A 17,822-nucleotide genomic window follows, 5' to 3' on the forward strand; every position below is an offset into this window, starting at 1 on the left:
GGAGTATCTCATTTTGTTGCATTTATTTTGTTACTGACATTTAGATTCAATCATCTTTGTCCGCAGAATTGTAATAGTTTGCTCTTGCTGTTTGTGATCATCAAAATGATTCTAATTGTAGAGCTGCCAGTAGTTGTGCATTCTGACAATGAAATTTTGCAGGGTACTTTGAGGGATCTATCTACTTCTAGGAGAAACCACGAACATCACACTCTTCCGCCACCCGAGCAGGTATGCTGTCATTCACTAGATTGGGTATTGTATAATTGTGTTTTTAGGAGTACAACAGTCATATTTTTATTGACTACAATGAGTTAATTTTTGCTCTTAGCGGGTAGTAAATGCATCCTTTTACCTCTTATATACAACACTTGTTATTGTTATTACTTACAGCTATTAATATTTTGAGTCAATGTGTGTTAAAATGGGTGGTTCCTATTTATGACTGTAGCTATCCCTCCGACAGGGATACGTAACGGAAAACGCCGACTTTGTCAATTAGTTTAATGTAACCATAGCTATCATTCAAATGAATGTAACATATCACTAACCCAAAAAGAACTCTGATTTTACATATCACTAACTCAAAAAGAACTCTGATTTATTAGTCCACTATGGATAAGTGTTCTTTAGTTAAGCCAGGACAGGGAGCTCATCTTGTTATTTCATGAAATTCCTTATCCATAGTGAATAACTTATATTCAAATGAGGTAACAGAGATAGGACATGAGCTAACTAAAGAACTCTTGTGAAATCTGCCTCTTGTGTATTTCACAAGAGTTTCTAATTATTAGTCCACTATGGATAAGATAGAACTAGAAGTAAGTTTTAAATCTGCCTCTTGTGAATGGTAAGAAAGTGGGGCAGTAGGATAGGTAAGAGTTTAAGGGGGTTACGTGAAATGTACTCTATATGAGCTCCCTCTCTCTCTCTCTCTCTCTCTCTCTCTATCTATCTATCTCTCTCTCTCTCTCTATCTCTATCTATCTATCTATCTATCTCTCTCTCACTATTCTTTCTCTTCTATTCATAGCTATGGATCGTAGTTGGATGCAAAAAAACCGCTCAAGTGAAGAGTATAGAAAATGAGTGTTAGAGTTTTTGACATTTGCCGAAACTAATCTTCCCAAAAGTAATGGACGATTTCATTGTCCTTGTGCTAAGTGTGTGAATATTGCACCTTTAAATGCTAACATCGTATGGGATCATCTTATAGTCAATGGGATTTGTCAAAATTATACGAAGTGGATATGGCACGGTGAATTGTCTGATGCGCCAATGGCCTCCCTGAGAGAAGAGTTTGATATAGAGGCGAGTGATTATCTAGAAGAAATGATTCGTGATATTGGACAAGACTCTTTTCAACGAGCACACGTACACGATACTCTTTGCAATGACAACAAAGTTCCTTTGTATCCAGATTGTAAAAACTTCACACGATTGTCGGCCGTGCTGAGATTATTCAATTTGAAGGCAATTAATAGTTGGACCGATAAAATCTTCACACAATTGCTTGAGTTGTTGAAGGAAATGCTTCCAGATGAAAACACGTTGCCGGACCGGGTGTATGATGCAAAAAAGATATTATGTCCTATGGGTATGGAGTATAAGAAAATACATGCATGCCCCAATGATTGCATATTGTACTGGAAAGATAATGAAGAGAAAGAAAAGTGTCCCAAGTGTATGACATCACGATATAAAAAGAAAGGTGATGATGAAAGTTGTGATGTAACCACAAAGGGTCCTCCAGCAAAGGTGTTATGGTACCTTCCAATTATTCCGAGGTTTAAGCGATTGTTTGCGAATTTAAATGATGCGAAGAATATTAAATGGCATGCAGAAGAGAGGAATTGTGATGGAAAAATTCGGCATCCGGCCGATTCTTTGCAATGGAAGAAGGTTGATACCTTATTTCCTGACTTCGGAAATGAACCAAGAAACCTTAGGCTTGGACTTTCTACAGATGGAATGAATCCATATGGCAGTTTAAGTAGTAATCATAGTTCATGGCCTGTTCTATTGATTATTTACAACTTATCTCCTTGGTTGTGCATGAAGAGGAAACACATTATGTTATCTATGATGATTTCGGGACCAAAACAACCTGGAAATGACATAGATGTCTATCTAAGTCCCTTAATTGATGACTTAAGAAAGTTGTGGGATGAAGGAATTGATGTGTTTGATAGTTTTTCAAATGAAACTTTCAAATTGCGTGCCATGTTATTTTGCACCATCAATGACTTTCCAGCTTATGGTAACTTGTCTGGTTACAAAGTTAAGGGGCATAAAGCATGCCCTATATGTGAAAAAGATACTTGCTACCATCAGTTGGAGAAGGGAAAGAAGACTGTTTATCTTGGACATCGAAGATTTCTTAAACGTAACCACCCATATCGAAGATTAAAAAAGGCTTTTAATGGATATCAAGAGTATAAGGTTGCCCCGAAGGCCTTAACTGGAGAAGAAGTCTATCACCGGGTGAGGAACATAAGTGTTAGTTTTGGAAAAAAACAAAAAAAAAGTTACAAATAGTAATATATGGAAGAAGAGGTCCGTATTCTTTGACCTTCCATATTGGTCTAGTCTTGATGTAAGACATTGTATTGATGTAATGCACGTGGAGAAAAATGTGTGTGATAGTGTAATTGGAACACTTCTCAACATTCAAGGTAAGACAAAAGATGGTTTAAACTCTCGTTTAGATATGGTTAATATGAAAATAAGAGAAGAGTTAGCTCCAGAACCAAGAGGTACCAAAATGTATTTACCACCGGCATGCCATACATTGTCAAAAGAAGAGAAAATAAGATTTTGTGAGTGTCTACAAGGTGTGAAAGTGCCCAATGGCTACTCCTCAAATGTCAAAAGTCTGGTGTCAATACAAGATCTCAAACTAATTGGCTTGAAATCTCATGATTGTCACATTTTGATGCAACAACTACTACCTGTGGCTATTCGTGGCATCTTACCCAAAAATGTCCGACATGCCATAACTAGATTGTGCTTTTTCTTTAATGATATATGCAACAAAGTGATTGACCCGGGTGATGAAATTATTGTTTTAATATTGTTAATTTATTATATGTTGAACTTGTAGATATTTACAGACACGTCACCATATGAAAAAGAGACAATCGACCATATTCGGCAACTTTGGGCTCAAGTATTTTTGCAAATGGTTGAAAATCAAAAGGTTGAGGATCAAAAGGTTGAGGAGCAAAATCTACCGGATCAAATGCAAATGGTTGAAGAGGATAAGGAGATAGAAATGTTGCCAAAACAAAAGCCAAAGAAGAAGAAGAAGAAAACTTATATATGAAGAAAGTGTTATGACTTAGTTAAAATATAATTTTTATGTACTTGAAATATTATGACTGCATATGATTTTGTATACTTTTTGGTTAATATTAAAAATATTTTGACTTAGTTAAAATATGATTTTTATAAGTATGATTTTATAGTATTTGCAATATTATGACTGAAAAATAAAATATAATTAAATGGTGTTTATGAAATAGGGTGTAAATAGATATAATTGCTCATTCATAAATGGCGTATTTACACCCGATTTTTACCAAAATAGGGGGTAATTAAAACACAATTAAGCCCAATTACACCCGATTTTTATTAAAATAGGGTGTACTTAAAACATAATTAAGCCCAATTACACCCGATTTTTATTAAAATAGGGGGTAGTTAAAACATAATTAAGCCCAATTACACCCGATTTTTATCAAAATAGGGTGTGATTAAAACGTAATTAAGCCCATTTACGCCCTATTTTTATTAAAATAGGGTGTAATTAAAACGTAATTACGCCCATTTACACCCGATTTTTATTAAAACAGGGTGTAATTAAAAACGTAATTACGCCCAATTACACCCGATTTTTATTAAAAAACGGTGTAATTAAAAACGTAATTATGCCCAATTACACCCGATTTTTGTTAAACATAACGGGTGTAAATTCGTTAGACATTTCTCACCCTGTGGATATACACCCGATTTTTATTAAAAATAATGGGTGTAAATTTAATGAAAAACGGGTGTAAATTAACATTTTTGTACTAGTGATATCTTGTAAGGTGATGCTTTTAAAAATAACATTGTCTATTTAGAAAGCATAGTATGAATTACTTGAAAAGGTCAAGTTCAGTTGAGTTAAAGGGTGATTTCATGACAGGATGGTGTAGGTCTTTTCTCTAGGATGGTGTATGAATTACTAGAAAGCATAGAGGATATAGTTGAAGAAACAGGATGGTGTAAGTCTTTTCTCCAATTGTTATTCTATCTATTTTTAGATGTATGAATACAATTTTAATTTCCAGAACATTTGGTATTAGAGTATGAGGCAGTTATCTATTTCCATAAGACCAACATATTCCAAAAAAAAAAATAGTTCTGCCTTAACAACCTTAAATTCCAATAAACATTCCCCACATTTTTTTGATAACTACTTCACAATTGTCGCATATATATTATATGTATGTGTTGGAATTTTTTGACTCAATCCTTTGAAAGGTATATATTATGTACACAAATAACTAGCTATCTTTCTAGGATATATGAGGAACAAAACAACAAATCCAATAAATTTTGTTGCATAAGTTTGGTTGCTCCAACTACTCTTCACCTCCAAAAGACGAAAATGCTCCAAAGCCTGCAATCAAGTTCATGGAGTTAGTTCCATATAAGTATATTTATGCAAGGAAAATATTGCTTACAAAACATGATAGCAAGCCACTATGGTTTTAAATAAAGGTCTACAACCGCGATCTAGACTTGGACATAACGTGTTTTATGACGTTGTTGAAACCAAATAGGGTCACGATTGAGGCTGCATCAGCCACATTTGATCATGATTCTCCATGCTATAAAAGATTGCGACCGCAATTGTTATCACAAGGTCACAATTGGAAAATGAAAAATGTCTTATCAAGATTGGATGTCTCATGTTAACTTTAGTGAATATGATTCACAATATCAACGTTAAATATGAGTCGTCTGATCTTCATCTAACAATATTAATTTGACGACTAGAACAACTTTGAGAAACTCCATCTGATAGTGTTACTTATTATGCATACCAGAGGGTGTTCTTTGTACGAAAAAGCATGCCCCGATAACAATATACAAGAGCAAGAGAATAAGGCCTTTCAAGTAGTGAGAAGTTCCATCCTATAAAAAAATTATTTACCAAGAAATACTTAAATGTCATTGAAAGATTAAATCAAGGTATAACTTAATGAAATCGTTATAGCATAAGTAATTATTATATAAGTGCTTATGTATAAGTTATTTTTATAACAGAAGACTCGGTATACCTGTAATGCGAAACCTGTTGTTATAATTGCCAAAGCAAGAGAACCTGTTTCTAGAAGGTTGAAGTTAAGGTCCATTTTGATGCCAAGAATCCAAGCAACAATTACACACAAGGGAACCTATATTGTAATTAAATTAAATTAATTTTACAATATAGATTTTTTTTATGTGGATGATAATATGGATTAATTCTTACCACAAAAATTCCAATTTGAGTTGCAGAACCCAAAGCAACACCCAAAGAGATGTCCTATTGTAATATCAATATATTAGTTTCAAGATATTTAAAATTAAAAAAAATTGGAAGTGCGAAGTTTAATGAAAAATAAGCACTTAAAATTCAAACCAGCTTATTCTTGAAAGAAAATATGATAGCTCCTGCATGTTCAGCTGCATTTCCAACTATCGGTAGCAAGATTATGGAGAGGAAGCTGATAGATAGACCCCATGAATCCGATGCATCCTGTTTCAAAAGTGTTATAGTCATCACAATAGAAGCACTCAATTGTCTCCGACAAATAAAAATATGGTTAATTCAGTTGAACAGATAATCATTTCAATTCACATCATTGTTAATTTAGTTGAACAGATGATTAATTCAATTCACCTTAAAAAATATGGTTAATTCATCGGATTGAATTAATCACAATTTTAAGTATGAATTTGTTTATTCATCAACTGAATTAACCACATTTTTGCACGTGATTAATTAACCAAGTGTTGCGTATATATATAAAAACTCAATTTAAAAAATAAAACAGTTACCTCTCCCTTCTCTCTTAATTTTTGGGGTGTTTCAACGGTGGCTCTTCTTCTTTCTCCGGGAGCCGTCAGGATGGAATGAAAGAACATTCAGAGGAAAGCTTTTCGTGGTTTTCAGAAGAGGTGGGATTGCTTCCCTTTTAACGGTGGTAGGAGGGTGGGAGAAGGCGAGATTTTGGTGTCCATCTTCTTTTCTGATATTCCAAACAGAATCAATGCTAAAGGTATTTTTGAGCTCTTTGGTTGCCATGGGGAGGTGATAGAAGTGGTGATCCCTCCTAGGAAGAACAACCTTGGGAAGAGATTCGGATTTGCTCGTTTTGTGGGCGTGGAGGAAGCAAGGATATTGGCGGTGCGGTTAGACAATATTCTTATCGACGGTAGGAAGATTCATGCGAACGTTCCTAGGTTTGAGAGGAGCAGGAAGTTAGAAGTCAAGGGAGAGGTACATTTGAGGAAGGTAGAGAAAATGGAAGCTCACAAGTTTGTACGAATAGATCGCTCTTCTCACAAGTTTGTACGAAAAGATCGCTCTTTCGCGGAGGTTGTGTTGAAGGAAAGAGTAGCTCCGGTGGTGGTTGCAACTCCCTTGTTGAATTTCATTCCTAAGGAGGAGGATAAACAAAGACTTAGCAAGGCATTTGTGGGTGTGGTTCAGGTTCCAGGTTCAGCCTACAACATCCAGACGCATTTCGAGGTCGAAGGGGTTTTTTCCGTTAAGGTCACCCCTATGGGGGCTAATCTTTGCTTGCTGGAGGACTTGGAAGATGGTTTTATCAGGGAATTGATCGGAGACGGTCAGACGTGGTGGAAGCAGTGGTTTAAGGAGGTAAGGCCGTGGGCAGCTTCGGATGTTGATAAGGAGAGATTGGTATGGCTTCGAATATACGGGGTTCCCTGTCATGCATGGGATGCTGACTTTTTCATATCCTTGGCAAACTCTATTGGCAAGTTCATTTGCTTAGATGATAACACTGCAAGCAAATCTTGTTTGGACATAGCGCGCGTTATGGTGAGGGTTAGTGAGCCATTCAGACTTTCTGAGTGCTTAAAGGTGACAATCGAAGGTGACATTTTCAGTCTGGAGGTTAGAGAGGACTCCGGGGGATTAGTTCGTCCGACCAAACCTAAACCGAAGTCGGTTTTTCTATCGGAAGATTCCGCTTCGGAGGACGCAAAAGAAGGCTACAGAGGAGTCCCTGAGGATTGCGATGATTTTTGTTTCTCAGAAGGAGGTGCATCTGAATGTTCTCCATCTAAGGACCTCTGTGTAAAGGATGCTAGGGTGGAGGGTCTGAGCGGCAGTAAAAAGAAGGGGCTCAATCTTGTCACTGTTGTACAGGAGAACGTGGCAGACATCGAGACTCTCAATTCCTTTGACACAGCTGTGAAATTGGCTAAGGAAAGGGGCTTTGTCAGATCACAGCAGCTGCTTTCAGCATCCAGTGAAAAGGAAGATTGCGTTTTTAAGGAAGGAGTAGGTGATTCAGCTTTTGAGGGTTCCCAGGGTCCAAATTCAGAAGTTTCTGGTGGGACCCTTAATTTGAAGCGGTTAGGAGGACGCGTGGCAGGAAAGAGATTAAAGAAAAAAAGACTCGGTTCAAAAGTATTAATTGTCTTGTTGGGCTTAAGAAGAGGAACGTAAACAGGCCCATTCCTTCCGCTGAAAATTTGGAGGAAATTACTGCAGGTAGATTCGGCCCAATTTCTACGGCACACCCAATTGGGTCGGACCCCATCTCCCAATTCTCCTTGGAGAATGTCCCTCCCAGAATCCCTAATGCTAATTTAGTTGGGGAACAATCAGAAGATTCCGACATAGGCAGAGGCAACCGGAGGATCACAGACTTCCTATGTCACGGAGGAGGTAATGAAAAATTAAAGAAGTGTATCAGCAAGCTTGGCGTTTTTGTTCCGCAACTTGTCGAGGAGGAAGTCTTGGATCGCTTTGGTTCGACTTCAAAGAAAGGAGCGCAGGAGACAGAGATATTGCCACCATGATCATTGGGTCCTTAAACATTAGAGGGGGATGTAGCTTAATTAAGCATAGAAGAATTCATCAAATTATTTGTAGAGGGAAGGCGGAAGTGTTTCTGTTGCAGGAAACAAAGATGAAATCTTGTTCTGAATCTACTGCGAAGAGCTTCTGGAGAAATTCAGGTGTCGACTACTCGGTGTCTGATTCAGAAGGTATGTCTGGAGGCTTGATTATTTTTTGGAATTCTGCAAAGCTTGAAGTTATTTGTAGTTTTAGGGGAATAGGTTACCTGGGAATTAAGGCATTGTGGCAGGATAGAATTATATATATTTGCAACGTATACTCTTCGTGCGTTTTTTCTCAGAAGCGAGAGCTGTGGAGGAATCTTATTGAGTTGAAAGAAAAAAATACAGACGGGGAATGGATTTTTGGTGGAGATTTCAATGCAGTGAAAAACAGAGGAGAAAGGAAGGGATTGTCAGCAGGTGGGGGTAGCGTGGAAAGGGAGGAATTTGTCGGCTTTATTAACGATCTAGGTTTGGAGGATGTCCCTTGTAAAGGCAAAAAGTTCAGCTGGTTCAGTGGAGACGGTAACTCTAAGAGTCGGTTAGATCGTTTCTTAGTGTCTAGTGAAATAATCAACTGGTGGGGTGTGGTTGGTCAAGAAATTGGCGAGAGAGACATATCGGATCATTGTCCTATATGGATATTGGTGGATAAATCGGATTGGGGCCCAAAACCATTCAAGTTTAATAATGAGTGGTTTCAACATAAGGATTTTTTAGGCTATGTGGAGAGGGAATGGAAGGCTATGGAAGTTTATGGCCGCGGTGACTTTGTGTTGAAGGAGAAAATGAGTCTTCTTAAAAACAAACTAAGGTGGTGGAATACCAACGTTTTTGGGATGATTGATTTAAAGGTGGAAGAGGGGGTCAAGGAGATGAACGATATAGACAATCATTGTTATCATGAGGAGATTGATCCGGAGGATAGAAGGAGGGCTAATAGGAAATTTTGGACAAATCTTAAGATTAGAGAGAATATGTTAATTCAAAAGGCGAAACTAAGGTGGATAAACGACGGAGATGAGAATAGTAGGTACTTTCATGCGATTATGAAGAGGGGGTTGCGACGCAATTTCCTTGGTCACATTACTACGGATAGAGGGATCATTAATAAGGTGGAGGAGGTAAAAGAGGAGATATTTGATCATTTCAAGTCTAAATTCATGGAAAGCGAGGAGCCTAAACCGGTTTTAGAAGGGGATCTTTTTAACAAACTTAGTGTCGGAGAGATGAATAGTCTTGAATTACCTTTTGAGGAATGTGAAATAAAGGAGGCGGTGTGGAGTTGCGAGGGGAGCAAAAGTCCGGGACCGGATGGTTATTCTATGCTTTTCTTTAAGAAGTGTTGGGATCTTTTAAAGCGGGATCTCATTTCTTGTTTCAAGGAATTACATTCGGGGTCCAAGTTGTCTAAATCAATAACCTCCTCGTTCTTGGCTTTGATCCCTAAGTCTAATAATCCGTTAGGCTTAGACGATTATAGGCCAATTTGCTTGGTAAGTAGTATTCATAAGATCATTTCTAAAGTGTTAGCGGGAAGAATCAAGAGGGTCATTGGAACGGTGGTCTCTAGTAGCCAAAATGCTTTCGTCCCCGGGAGACAATTGCTTGATGGGGTGATGGTGGCAAATGAATTAGTGGATTATGCAACAAAGGAAAAGAAGGAATTATTTTTATTTAAAGTAGACTTTGAGAAAGCCTATGATAAGGTCAATTGGGAATTCCTTAGAGCCACGATGATTAGTATGGGGTTCGGCGAGGTGTGGATAAAATGGATAAATGCGATAGTTTTCACAAGCCACATGTCGGTGTTGGTTAACGGGAGTCCCACTAAGGATTTTAAGGTGGAGAGGGGATTGAGGCAAGGAGACCCAATCTCTCCTTTTCTCTTTGTCATAGTGGCGGAGGGTTTGAAGGGATTAGTGAATAGAGCGGTGGAGAATGGTGATTACGCGGGGTTTTGGATCAAGAGAAGGTGCTTCTTAGATGTTCTTCAATTTGCGGACGATACTATCTTAATTGGAGATGGAAGTTGGGCTCACTTGTGGGCTATTAAGTCGGTTTTGAGAGCCTTCGAATTGATATCCGGATTAGGCATTAACTTTCACAAAAGCAAAGTGGTAGGGATTAACATTAGTGATAACCGTATGGAGTTAGCCACCAATTTCCTTGGTTGCCGGAGGGAAGGAAAGGAATTCATCTTCCTCGGCATCCCGATAGGAAGTAATCCTAGAAGGATCCTTACTTGGAAACCTATGGTGGAGAAAGTCAAAAAGAGATTAGCTAGTTGGAAAGGAAGGTTCCTTAGCTTGGGTGGTAGAATAACCCTAATTAAGGCGGTGTTAAGTAGCCTTGCTATATTTTACCTCTCGTTTTATAAGGCCCCAAAGAAAGTGATTCGGGAACTTAATCGAATTCAAAGCAATTTCTTGTGGGGAGGGTCGGAAAACAAAAGGTGTGTTCATTGGGTTAGTTGGGATTCGATTTGCCTTCCAACCGAGAAGGGAGGGTTGGGGATTAAAAACTTGGAGGACTTCAACAAAGCTCTCTTGCTTAAGTGGAAGTGGAGGATTCTAGACACACCGGAAGCTTTGTGGTTTGGAGTATTGAAAGCTCGGTATGGGGATGTTAGCCTTGAAGTTGTTAAGGGCAGTGGTGAAGGGAAGGAAGTCGGAGTGAAGTCTTTTTGGTGGAGAGACATTTTGTCACTAGACCCGGAAATTTTTTTTACTTCTAACTGTTTGCTTTATGCAGGTAAAGGTGATAAATTTTCCTTCTGGTTCTCTAACTGGACTAGCAGGGGTACTTTTAAGGACCGGTTCCCTAGTTTGTTCCATCTGTCAGCTCTAAAAGATGTTTCTATTGCTCTTATGGGCTGGAGTACAGCCGGAGAATGGAGGTGGGGAGACCTCGGGATTAACTGGCCTCAGTTGAATGCCAACGGGAACGCTTAGTGGCTGTGTGTAGCTGCTGCACCACCGCTGCCTCACCCAGATTTTCAAACCAGAGCGGACCAGAGCTTCCTTCAATCTTCGGGCCAGCTTCAGCAGGATGCGGGCGCCAACAGTTCTGCCCCGGCTCTGTTGGATCAGCTGATGCTCGAGCTGGAAAGCGTGAATTTCACTAATTCAGGGGCGGATAAAGTGTTTTGGAAACCGGAAAAGGAGGGAGCTTTCACGGTAAGAAGCTGTTATAAGTTACTCAACTTTAGACATGTTCCATTAGGTCCGGTAGGAGAATTTGATATAGCATTATCTCTTGTTTGGAAGATGGATGTGCCGTTGAAATCTAAAGCTTTCGGGTGGCGTAGTTTTCTTAATAGACTACCGACAAAAGGAGCTCTTGTTAGAAAGGGTATTATTCCTAACTCCAATTCTTATTGTGCCTTTTGTGGTGATACCGTAGAGGAACCTGTTCATTTATTGGTGTCTTGTTATTGCATTGAGCTGATTTGGAGGGAAATGGCCGATTGGCTCGGTTTTGACAACTACAAAGCGGTGGGGATTAAGGAAAGCTTTATGTGGTGGTACAATTATGGGAGGAGAGTAGGTCTTAGAAAGGGAAAAGAAGGAGTAGTTTGGTTGGCGGTGGTGTGGCATATTTGGATGGTTAGGAATCGCATTGTGTTTAAAGGCGATACTTGGAACATCTCCGATATAGTTTGGGGCGCTAAAGCTTTGGTGTGGCGTTGGTCTTTTGTAGGGAAAAATATACATCCCAATTGTAATTTTTACGAGTTTAGTAGGGATCCCCTATTTTTTCTGTCGTAATGCTCAATTGGAGTCTATTTTTCTTTGTCCGGTACACATTCCGGGCCTCTTGTATTTTGTTTTGAGAACTTTGGTTCTCTTGATCAATATATTCCTTGCGTATTAAAAAAAAAAAAAGTTACCTCAATAGTGTCAACCACGTATTCAGACAAAATCGCAATGAACACCGTCATAAAAACAAGCCAAGCAAATCCACTCCAAAATCCTATAACTGCTTTTGAAGCATTTTCATTCTCTTCATCCTCTTCCTACAATAAATTAATGAAACTGACTATTACTATTAAAAAAATATACATAAACAAATTTAAAGAAAAGTAGAAAATAAAACATACATCTCGAGCTTCAAATAATTGCCGATGCGTCCATAGTTGGAAGATAAGATATACCAAATATGCAATCACCATCAAAATGCTAGCAAATCTTGAAAACTGCAGAGATGAATCTGCATCGATAGCAACCGAAGCCCCACCATATTGGAACAATAAGGGCAGTAAGTGACACAACAATGCCAGAAGAAGCATAAGCAAGTTCATATCTGCCTGTCTCTGCAAATCAAACAGCCAAGAAGAAAATTTCCGTAGTATCAAGCATTATGACATTACTACAACAGACAGGGTTTAAAATTTGTTACGGTTAAACCAAGACTAAATAGAGAATTATAAAATATTTGTCACGTTTAAGCCATTACTAAATACTATATCTTTATTTTTTTCGTCATAGTTAAACTACGACAGATCTACACAGGGTTTTCAAAAACTAAAGACGGCTTTGACAACGAAAATCTCAATATAGAAATGCAATTAAATGAAATGTAGGAAATTACTCTGTCGAATTTTTGCTCGGCTCGAATATTTGCAATGCCACCGCATAATAGAGAGGTTCCAAGAACAAGAAGAAGGTTGGAGAGGATGGAACCAAAGAGAGAATACTTGACCACATCAATTTTGTTATTGCTAAGTGCAAATATTGCAATGATGAGTTCTGTAGCATTCCCACATGTTGCATTCAAAAGTCCTCCCACTATTATCCAAAAAACATAATGAAAAATTTCAGTAACAAAATCAAAACAAATTCAAACCACAATTCCGAAGTTTTTTTTAGGTTCTCTCCACCCGGCGTTGTGAGAGTTTAATCTATTCTTTTAGACTTAACTGTCGTTTGTAAGAACTTTTAATTCTAATAGTACAAATTGACATATATAAGATCGTTAGTCTCAATATCCGTCTTTTTTTTGGGATTGAAATTTCGGCCGAAACATCATTTTTGCCACGATTCTTCACAATATCAAAGATTGCGACGTGAATAAAAAATAGTTTATAAAGCTTAGTTGTAGAATACCTGTAGGACCTGTGTAATAAGCTATCTCTCTTCCATATTTGAATCATCGCCATTTTTATAACAAAAGAACATAAATCAGAATCATCATTCATAGCAAAAAAAAAAAAAAATAATAATATTAATAAATATCATGGTTTCCTTACTCTGTCAAGAAGCTGACTCTTTCTGCAAGGGGGATAAGGCCAAGTAAGCTCAAAGCAAAAACCAAAGACTACATTGAAAAAAAAAAGGCTTTACTTAAGATAAGAAATATAGAAGTAATAATTCTAATAAACTGTATTAAATGTGTTATGTTAATTATTTTATTTTGATTCTTATAAAAATCCAATTATTTTTAATCTCTAGTTAATTATAAAAGCATATGATTAGTTTCAGAAGATTACATCAGTATTAACAGGGAAACAGGGAGGTCCCAACAAATCATGCTCTAACAAATGAGTAATGAAGGCTGGACATGCATAAAAAATACACATAGTTTCAAGAAGATCAATTCCACTTCTAGTTAAACAATTTAAACAATAATTAGTCTCCCGATGTTTCAATCATGGTTTTAAATTACGGACCGCATCACTTGATGCGGCCGCAATATTGTGGTTGCAGTAACGTCCGCATCCGCATTAGGAAGCAATTTCTTGTGATTGTAAATCACAATAAAAACCGCATCATAATGCCGCAACGGCTGTATCATAACACCACAATTGTCTCATCAACCCACATCAGACCGCATCACACCGCAAGAGATTGTGCAATTCTCGTAAAAATTATTTGGTCTATCTTTCTTCTTATTTATATCATAAATTTAAAGTATGTTTTAAAAGGATTAAAATAGATATATTTAAAATGTGGAGTGTATATGAAAATTTATATAAGAAATAAAAGACATATGAAACATAAAATAAATGATAAAATATAATATTTTATATTCATAAAATATAAATTCACGGTGCAACGACCCAATTCGCATAGCAACATTCGCAATAGCTGCAACCACAGTGACCGCAACCGGAATCCAATTTTGCAATAAAAGAGACCTAATCTTTATAATTAGGTTCTTTCCCTTGAGACAACCAATATCCTTGGCATTGATGGCCTTCACTACTGATATTTCTAGAAAAGTGCATAACATGCAAATATAAAATTTGATCTGATGCATCTGGGTCCTACTACAATTTAAAACTCAGAATGCATTGTAACTTACGGCACAGGCACATAAATTAATTGTGTAGGTAAAAATTAATTAAAAATGAAAAAATAATTAATACACACATTTATTATACCGTTTTAATTTGCATTTCGCAACTGCAATTACAGCCACAGTATCAAAATCTTAGAATTTTATATCCAAGACTGCAACAATATCAAGTGTAATTGTGATCACAATTTAAAACTATATGATTCATACACATGCAAAAAGTATAGTGTATAGTATACTTACTTTTGAAAATCCATAGCATTGAGCAAAAATGGCAAAAGGAATCGCTACAAACAGAATAGAAAGCTTTGTTCCAAGAATAACCTCTTGAAAATTAGCCAAAACATTTCCATAACGAGGATTAGAGACAAGAGTGACATTGGATTTCCTACGCAATGAAGATGATGATATGTTATGTGCTGTTCTACCATGTTTCATACTTTCCTTGCTCAATGTTGTTGCCTTTATATTCTCTACATTCTCTATCAAACATGCTTCATAATCACGAACATGATCATGTTGATGGTGAAGAGAACTCATTTTTGAAGTGAAGAAGAACAAAATCTATGTTGTTGTTTGTTTTGTGGATGAATAGGACACAAAACGAGGAACTTGGATATGTTACAATTGCTGTGATACACGAGGGGTTTTGGTAATGTGGCATAGGAATTTGTGTAGTGCAATTTCTAAGAAGCTTTATACATTTAGTTTTATATATTTTCAAAATATAATTTAAATGGAGAAAGTAAATTATCATAAATATGGTATTAGTATATCTGATTCTTTACTATTTCAAAATATTTATGCAAGCCTATGAAAATAGGAACATACATGTAAAAGAGATTAAGATATCATACAATCATACAATATAATAAAGCAAGATGAGTTATTTGGCAAGTTTGGCAAGTGTCATCTTCTTAGAAACCTTACCATTTCAATTTTTTTTTGTAAGCAAATTATATTAAATGAGAACGAAAGTTATACAAACTCGGTTACAAAAGGCGAAGACCGCCGAAACAGAAAATTAATCACCAAATTGAACCTAACTTAAGTAATACAAAGGGTTTTTGCAAAACTCATAGAAGTTGCAATTGGGATGATTAATTTTCCCTACAAAAGACCATCTCCACACAAGCAATTTACAAGACCAAACTAAATCATTAACATTGCAAGAGAAATTTTTGAAGATGATATCATTTCTGTTAAGCCAAAGACTCCACATAATAGTCAACCAAATGCAACCCTCTTTGCCTCTCCTTACTTTCTTTTTATGACAAAAACTACTCCAATTCCAATAACTCTCCATAAAGTCATAAGGTTTTTCAAAATTCATTCCTATCCAAAGAGCCATATTATGCCAAACCGCTTCGGCCATCCGACAATCCAACAACAAATGCTTAGAACTTTCGATAGTCTCTTCGCAAAACACGCAAACAAGATTCGAAGAAGATAGAGATATACCTCGTTTCAAAAGCAAATTTCTTCTTGGAATCCTATTCCTGAAACATCTCTACCCAAAAGCTTTAACTTTAAGGGGAACCTCCACCTTCCACACCTTGGAATAAATGAAATCATAACGGTTTACCGGACCAATCAGACAAGCTAACTTATGCATCTCGCTAAAACAAGAAGCAACCGAGAAGGAACCGCCAACCTCCGGTAGCCACTTAGGCGTATCCGGCCCAGCGCTCCAATAGGGAGAGCCGCTGGCAGCAGCAATCGATTTGTCTTTCTCAAATTACTGGTATTACGATGAATTTGTCTGAAATTGTGTGATTATATATGTTGCGTTTTATTGCTCCGGATTCATTTCGTTTATACTTTGCGTTTTGACAAAAACGCATTATACTGACATTATGATGTCTTATAATATGATCACATGCACCTACTTTTTATAACCACTTGATTTTAATATTTTGTTTAATGGTAAACTACAAACATAAACTATAGTCATGTTATCTACTTTCAAAGAATAAATGAAAGAGGCTCGAGAGCTTTGCTCATTATTTCGACATGTGGAATATTCTTGATGTCAATTTCGTTAATCGTTAAGTGATGAACTTACTAACTTTGTGAATTCGCTATAGGGGTTACTTGTGAAGAATGAAAGTTTGATCATTTTTGTTTAGCTTAATTAAGACATGGATAAGACATGGATGAATTTAAACTGATTTTCGAAAGAGTACGAGAAAGGGGTATGGGAATTCGTTAAGTTTTCGGCTGCGCACGCCGAAGACCCGATTCGAATGGTGTGTCCTTGCTTGGGTTGCTGTTATGGGGTAAGGTTGACGGGAATCAGTTGGCATCGCATTTACTACGGTTTGGAATTGATAGAAGTTATACATGTTGGACAATGCATGGTGAGAAAAGTAACGGGAATGTTGAGTCGAGGTGTAATACGAAGTATGCTTCAAATGACGATTGCACAAACATATATGATTATGATCGAGTCGAAGAGATTGCAGAAGCGCTTGAAGAAGATCTTGAGGATTGTCCTAAAATGTTTGAGAAGTTGGTAAGCGATGCAGAGAAACCGTTGTATGATGGTTGTACAAAATTCACAAGATTGTCTGCGGTGTTAAAGTTGTATAACTTAAAGGCGGACAATGGATGGTCGGATAAAAGTTTCACAGAGTTATTAGCCCTTGTGAAATATATGCTACCAGATGATAATGTTCTTCCCAATCGAACGTATGAGGCCAAAAAGATGTTGTCCTCTATTGGCATGAGCTATGATAAGATACATGCATGTCCAAACGATTGCGTTTTGTTTCGAAACGAGTATGCAGCGTTGAATGAGTGTCCTAAATGCGGTGCCCCTCGATATAAGAAAAAGTTGTCTCCGGCCAAAGTTTTATGGTATTTTCCTATAATTCCGAGATTTAGACGCATGTATCATAGTGAAAACGATTCAAGACACTTGACTTGGCATGCAGATGAAAGAATTATTGATGGAAAGTTGCGACATCCGGCAGACTCACCACCGTGGATGAAAATTGACAGTGATTATCCTGATTTTGAAAAAGAAGCAAGAAACCTTCGCTTGTCATTGTCTACTGATGGAATGAACCCACATCGCATGATATTCAAAGTATCTCGCATAGCACCTAGCCTGTAATTCTTATGGTTTATAACCTACCTCCGTGACTATGTATGAAGCGTAAGTACATGATGTTATCTATGTTAATTTCTGGGCCTAAACAACCAGGGAATGACATAGACGTATACTTGGCACCCTTAATCAAAGATTTAGAGTTTTTGTGGGAGAACGGTGTGGAGGTTTACGATGGGTATAGGAAAGAAAGTTTCAACTTGAGGGCGATGTTTTTTGGAACAATTAATGATTTTCCAGCATATGGAAATCTATCAGGGTACAACAATAAAGGTAA

The 17,822-nt window shown here is 37.2% G+C and overlaps 2 protein-coding genes across 2 annotated transcripts; one reads left to right on the top strand and one right to left on the bottom strand.

Annotated features, from left to right (window-relative positions):
• Positions 1-1,278: 1,278 nt before the first annotated feature.
• On the top strand, positions 1,279-2,538 carry LOC131604218 (uncharacterized). The gene has a single exon (XM_058876677.1). The coding sequence runs from the start codon at positions 1,279-1,281 to the stop codon at positions 2,536-2,538; it is 1,260 nt and encodes a 419-aa protein (XP_058732660.1).
• Positions 2,539-4,454: 1,916 nt separating this feature from the next.
• LOC131601344 (vacuolar cation/proton exchanger 3-like) lies at positions 4,455-15,080 on the bottom strand. Its single transcript, XM_058873124.1, has 11 exons — positions 14,677-15,080; positions 13,385-13,452; positions 13,242-13,270; positions 12,727-12,923; positions 12,236-12,448; positions 12,026-12,151; positions 5,675-5,791; positions 5,525-5,578; positions 5,331-5,447; positions 5,094-5,184; positions 4,455-4,666 (listed from the first exon to the last, which is right to left on the bottom strand). Exons 1-11 carry the CDS (start codon positions 14,971-14,973, stop codon positions 4,629-4,631), a joined length of 1,347 nt encoding a protein of 448 aa, XP_058729107.1. The 5' UTR covers positions 14,974-15,080; the 3' UTR covers positions 4,455-4,628.
• Positions 15,081-17,822: the final 2,742 nt, after the last annotated feature.

The sequence above is a fragment of the Vicia villosa genome, linkage group LG5, assembly GCF_029867415.1.
Source record: "Vicia villosa cultivar HV-30 ecotype Madison, WI linkage group LG5, Vvil1.0, whole genome shotgun sequence".
Taxonomy (NCBI): Eukaryota; Viridiplantae; Streptophyta; class Magnoliopsida; order Fabales; family Fabaceae; genus Vicia; species Vicia villosa.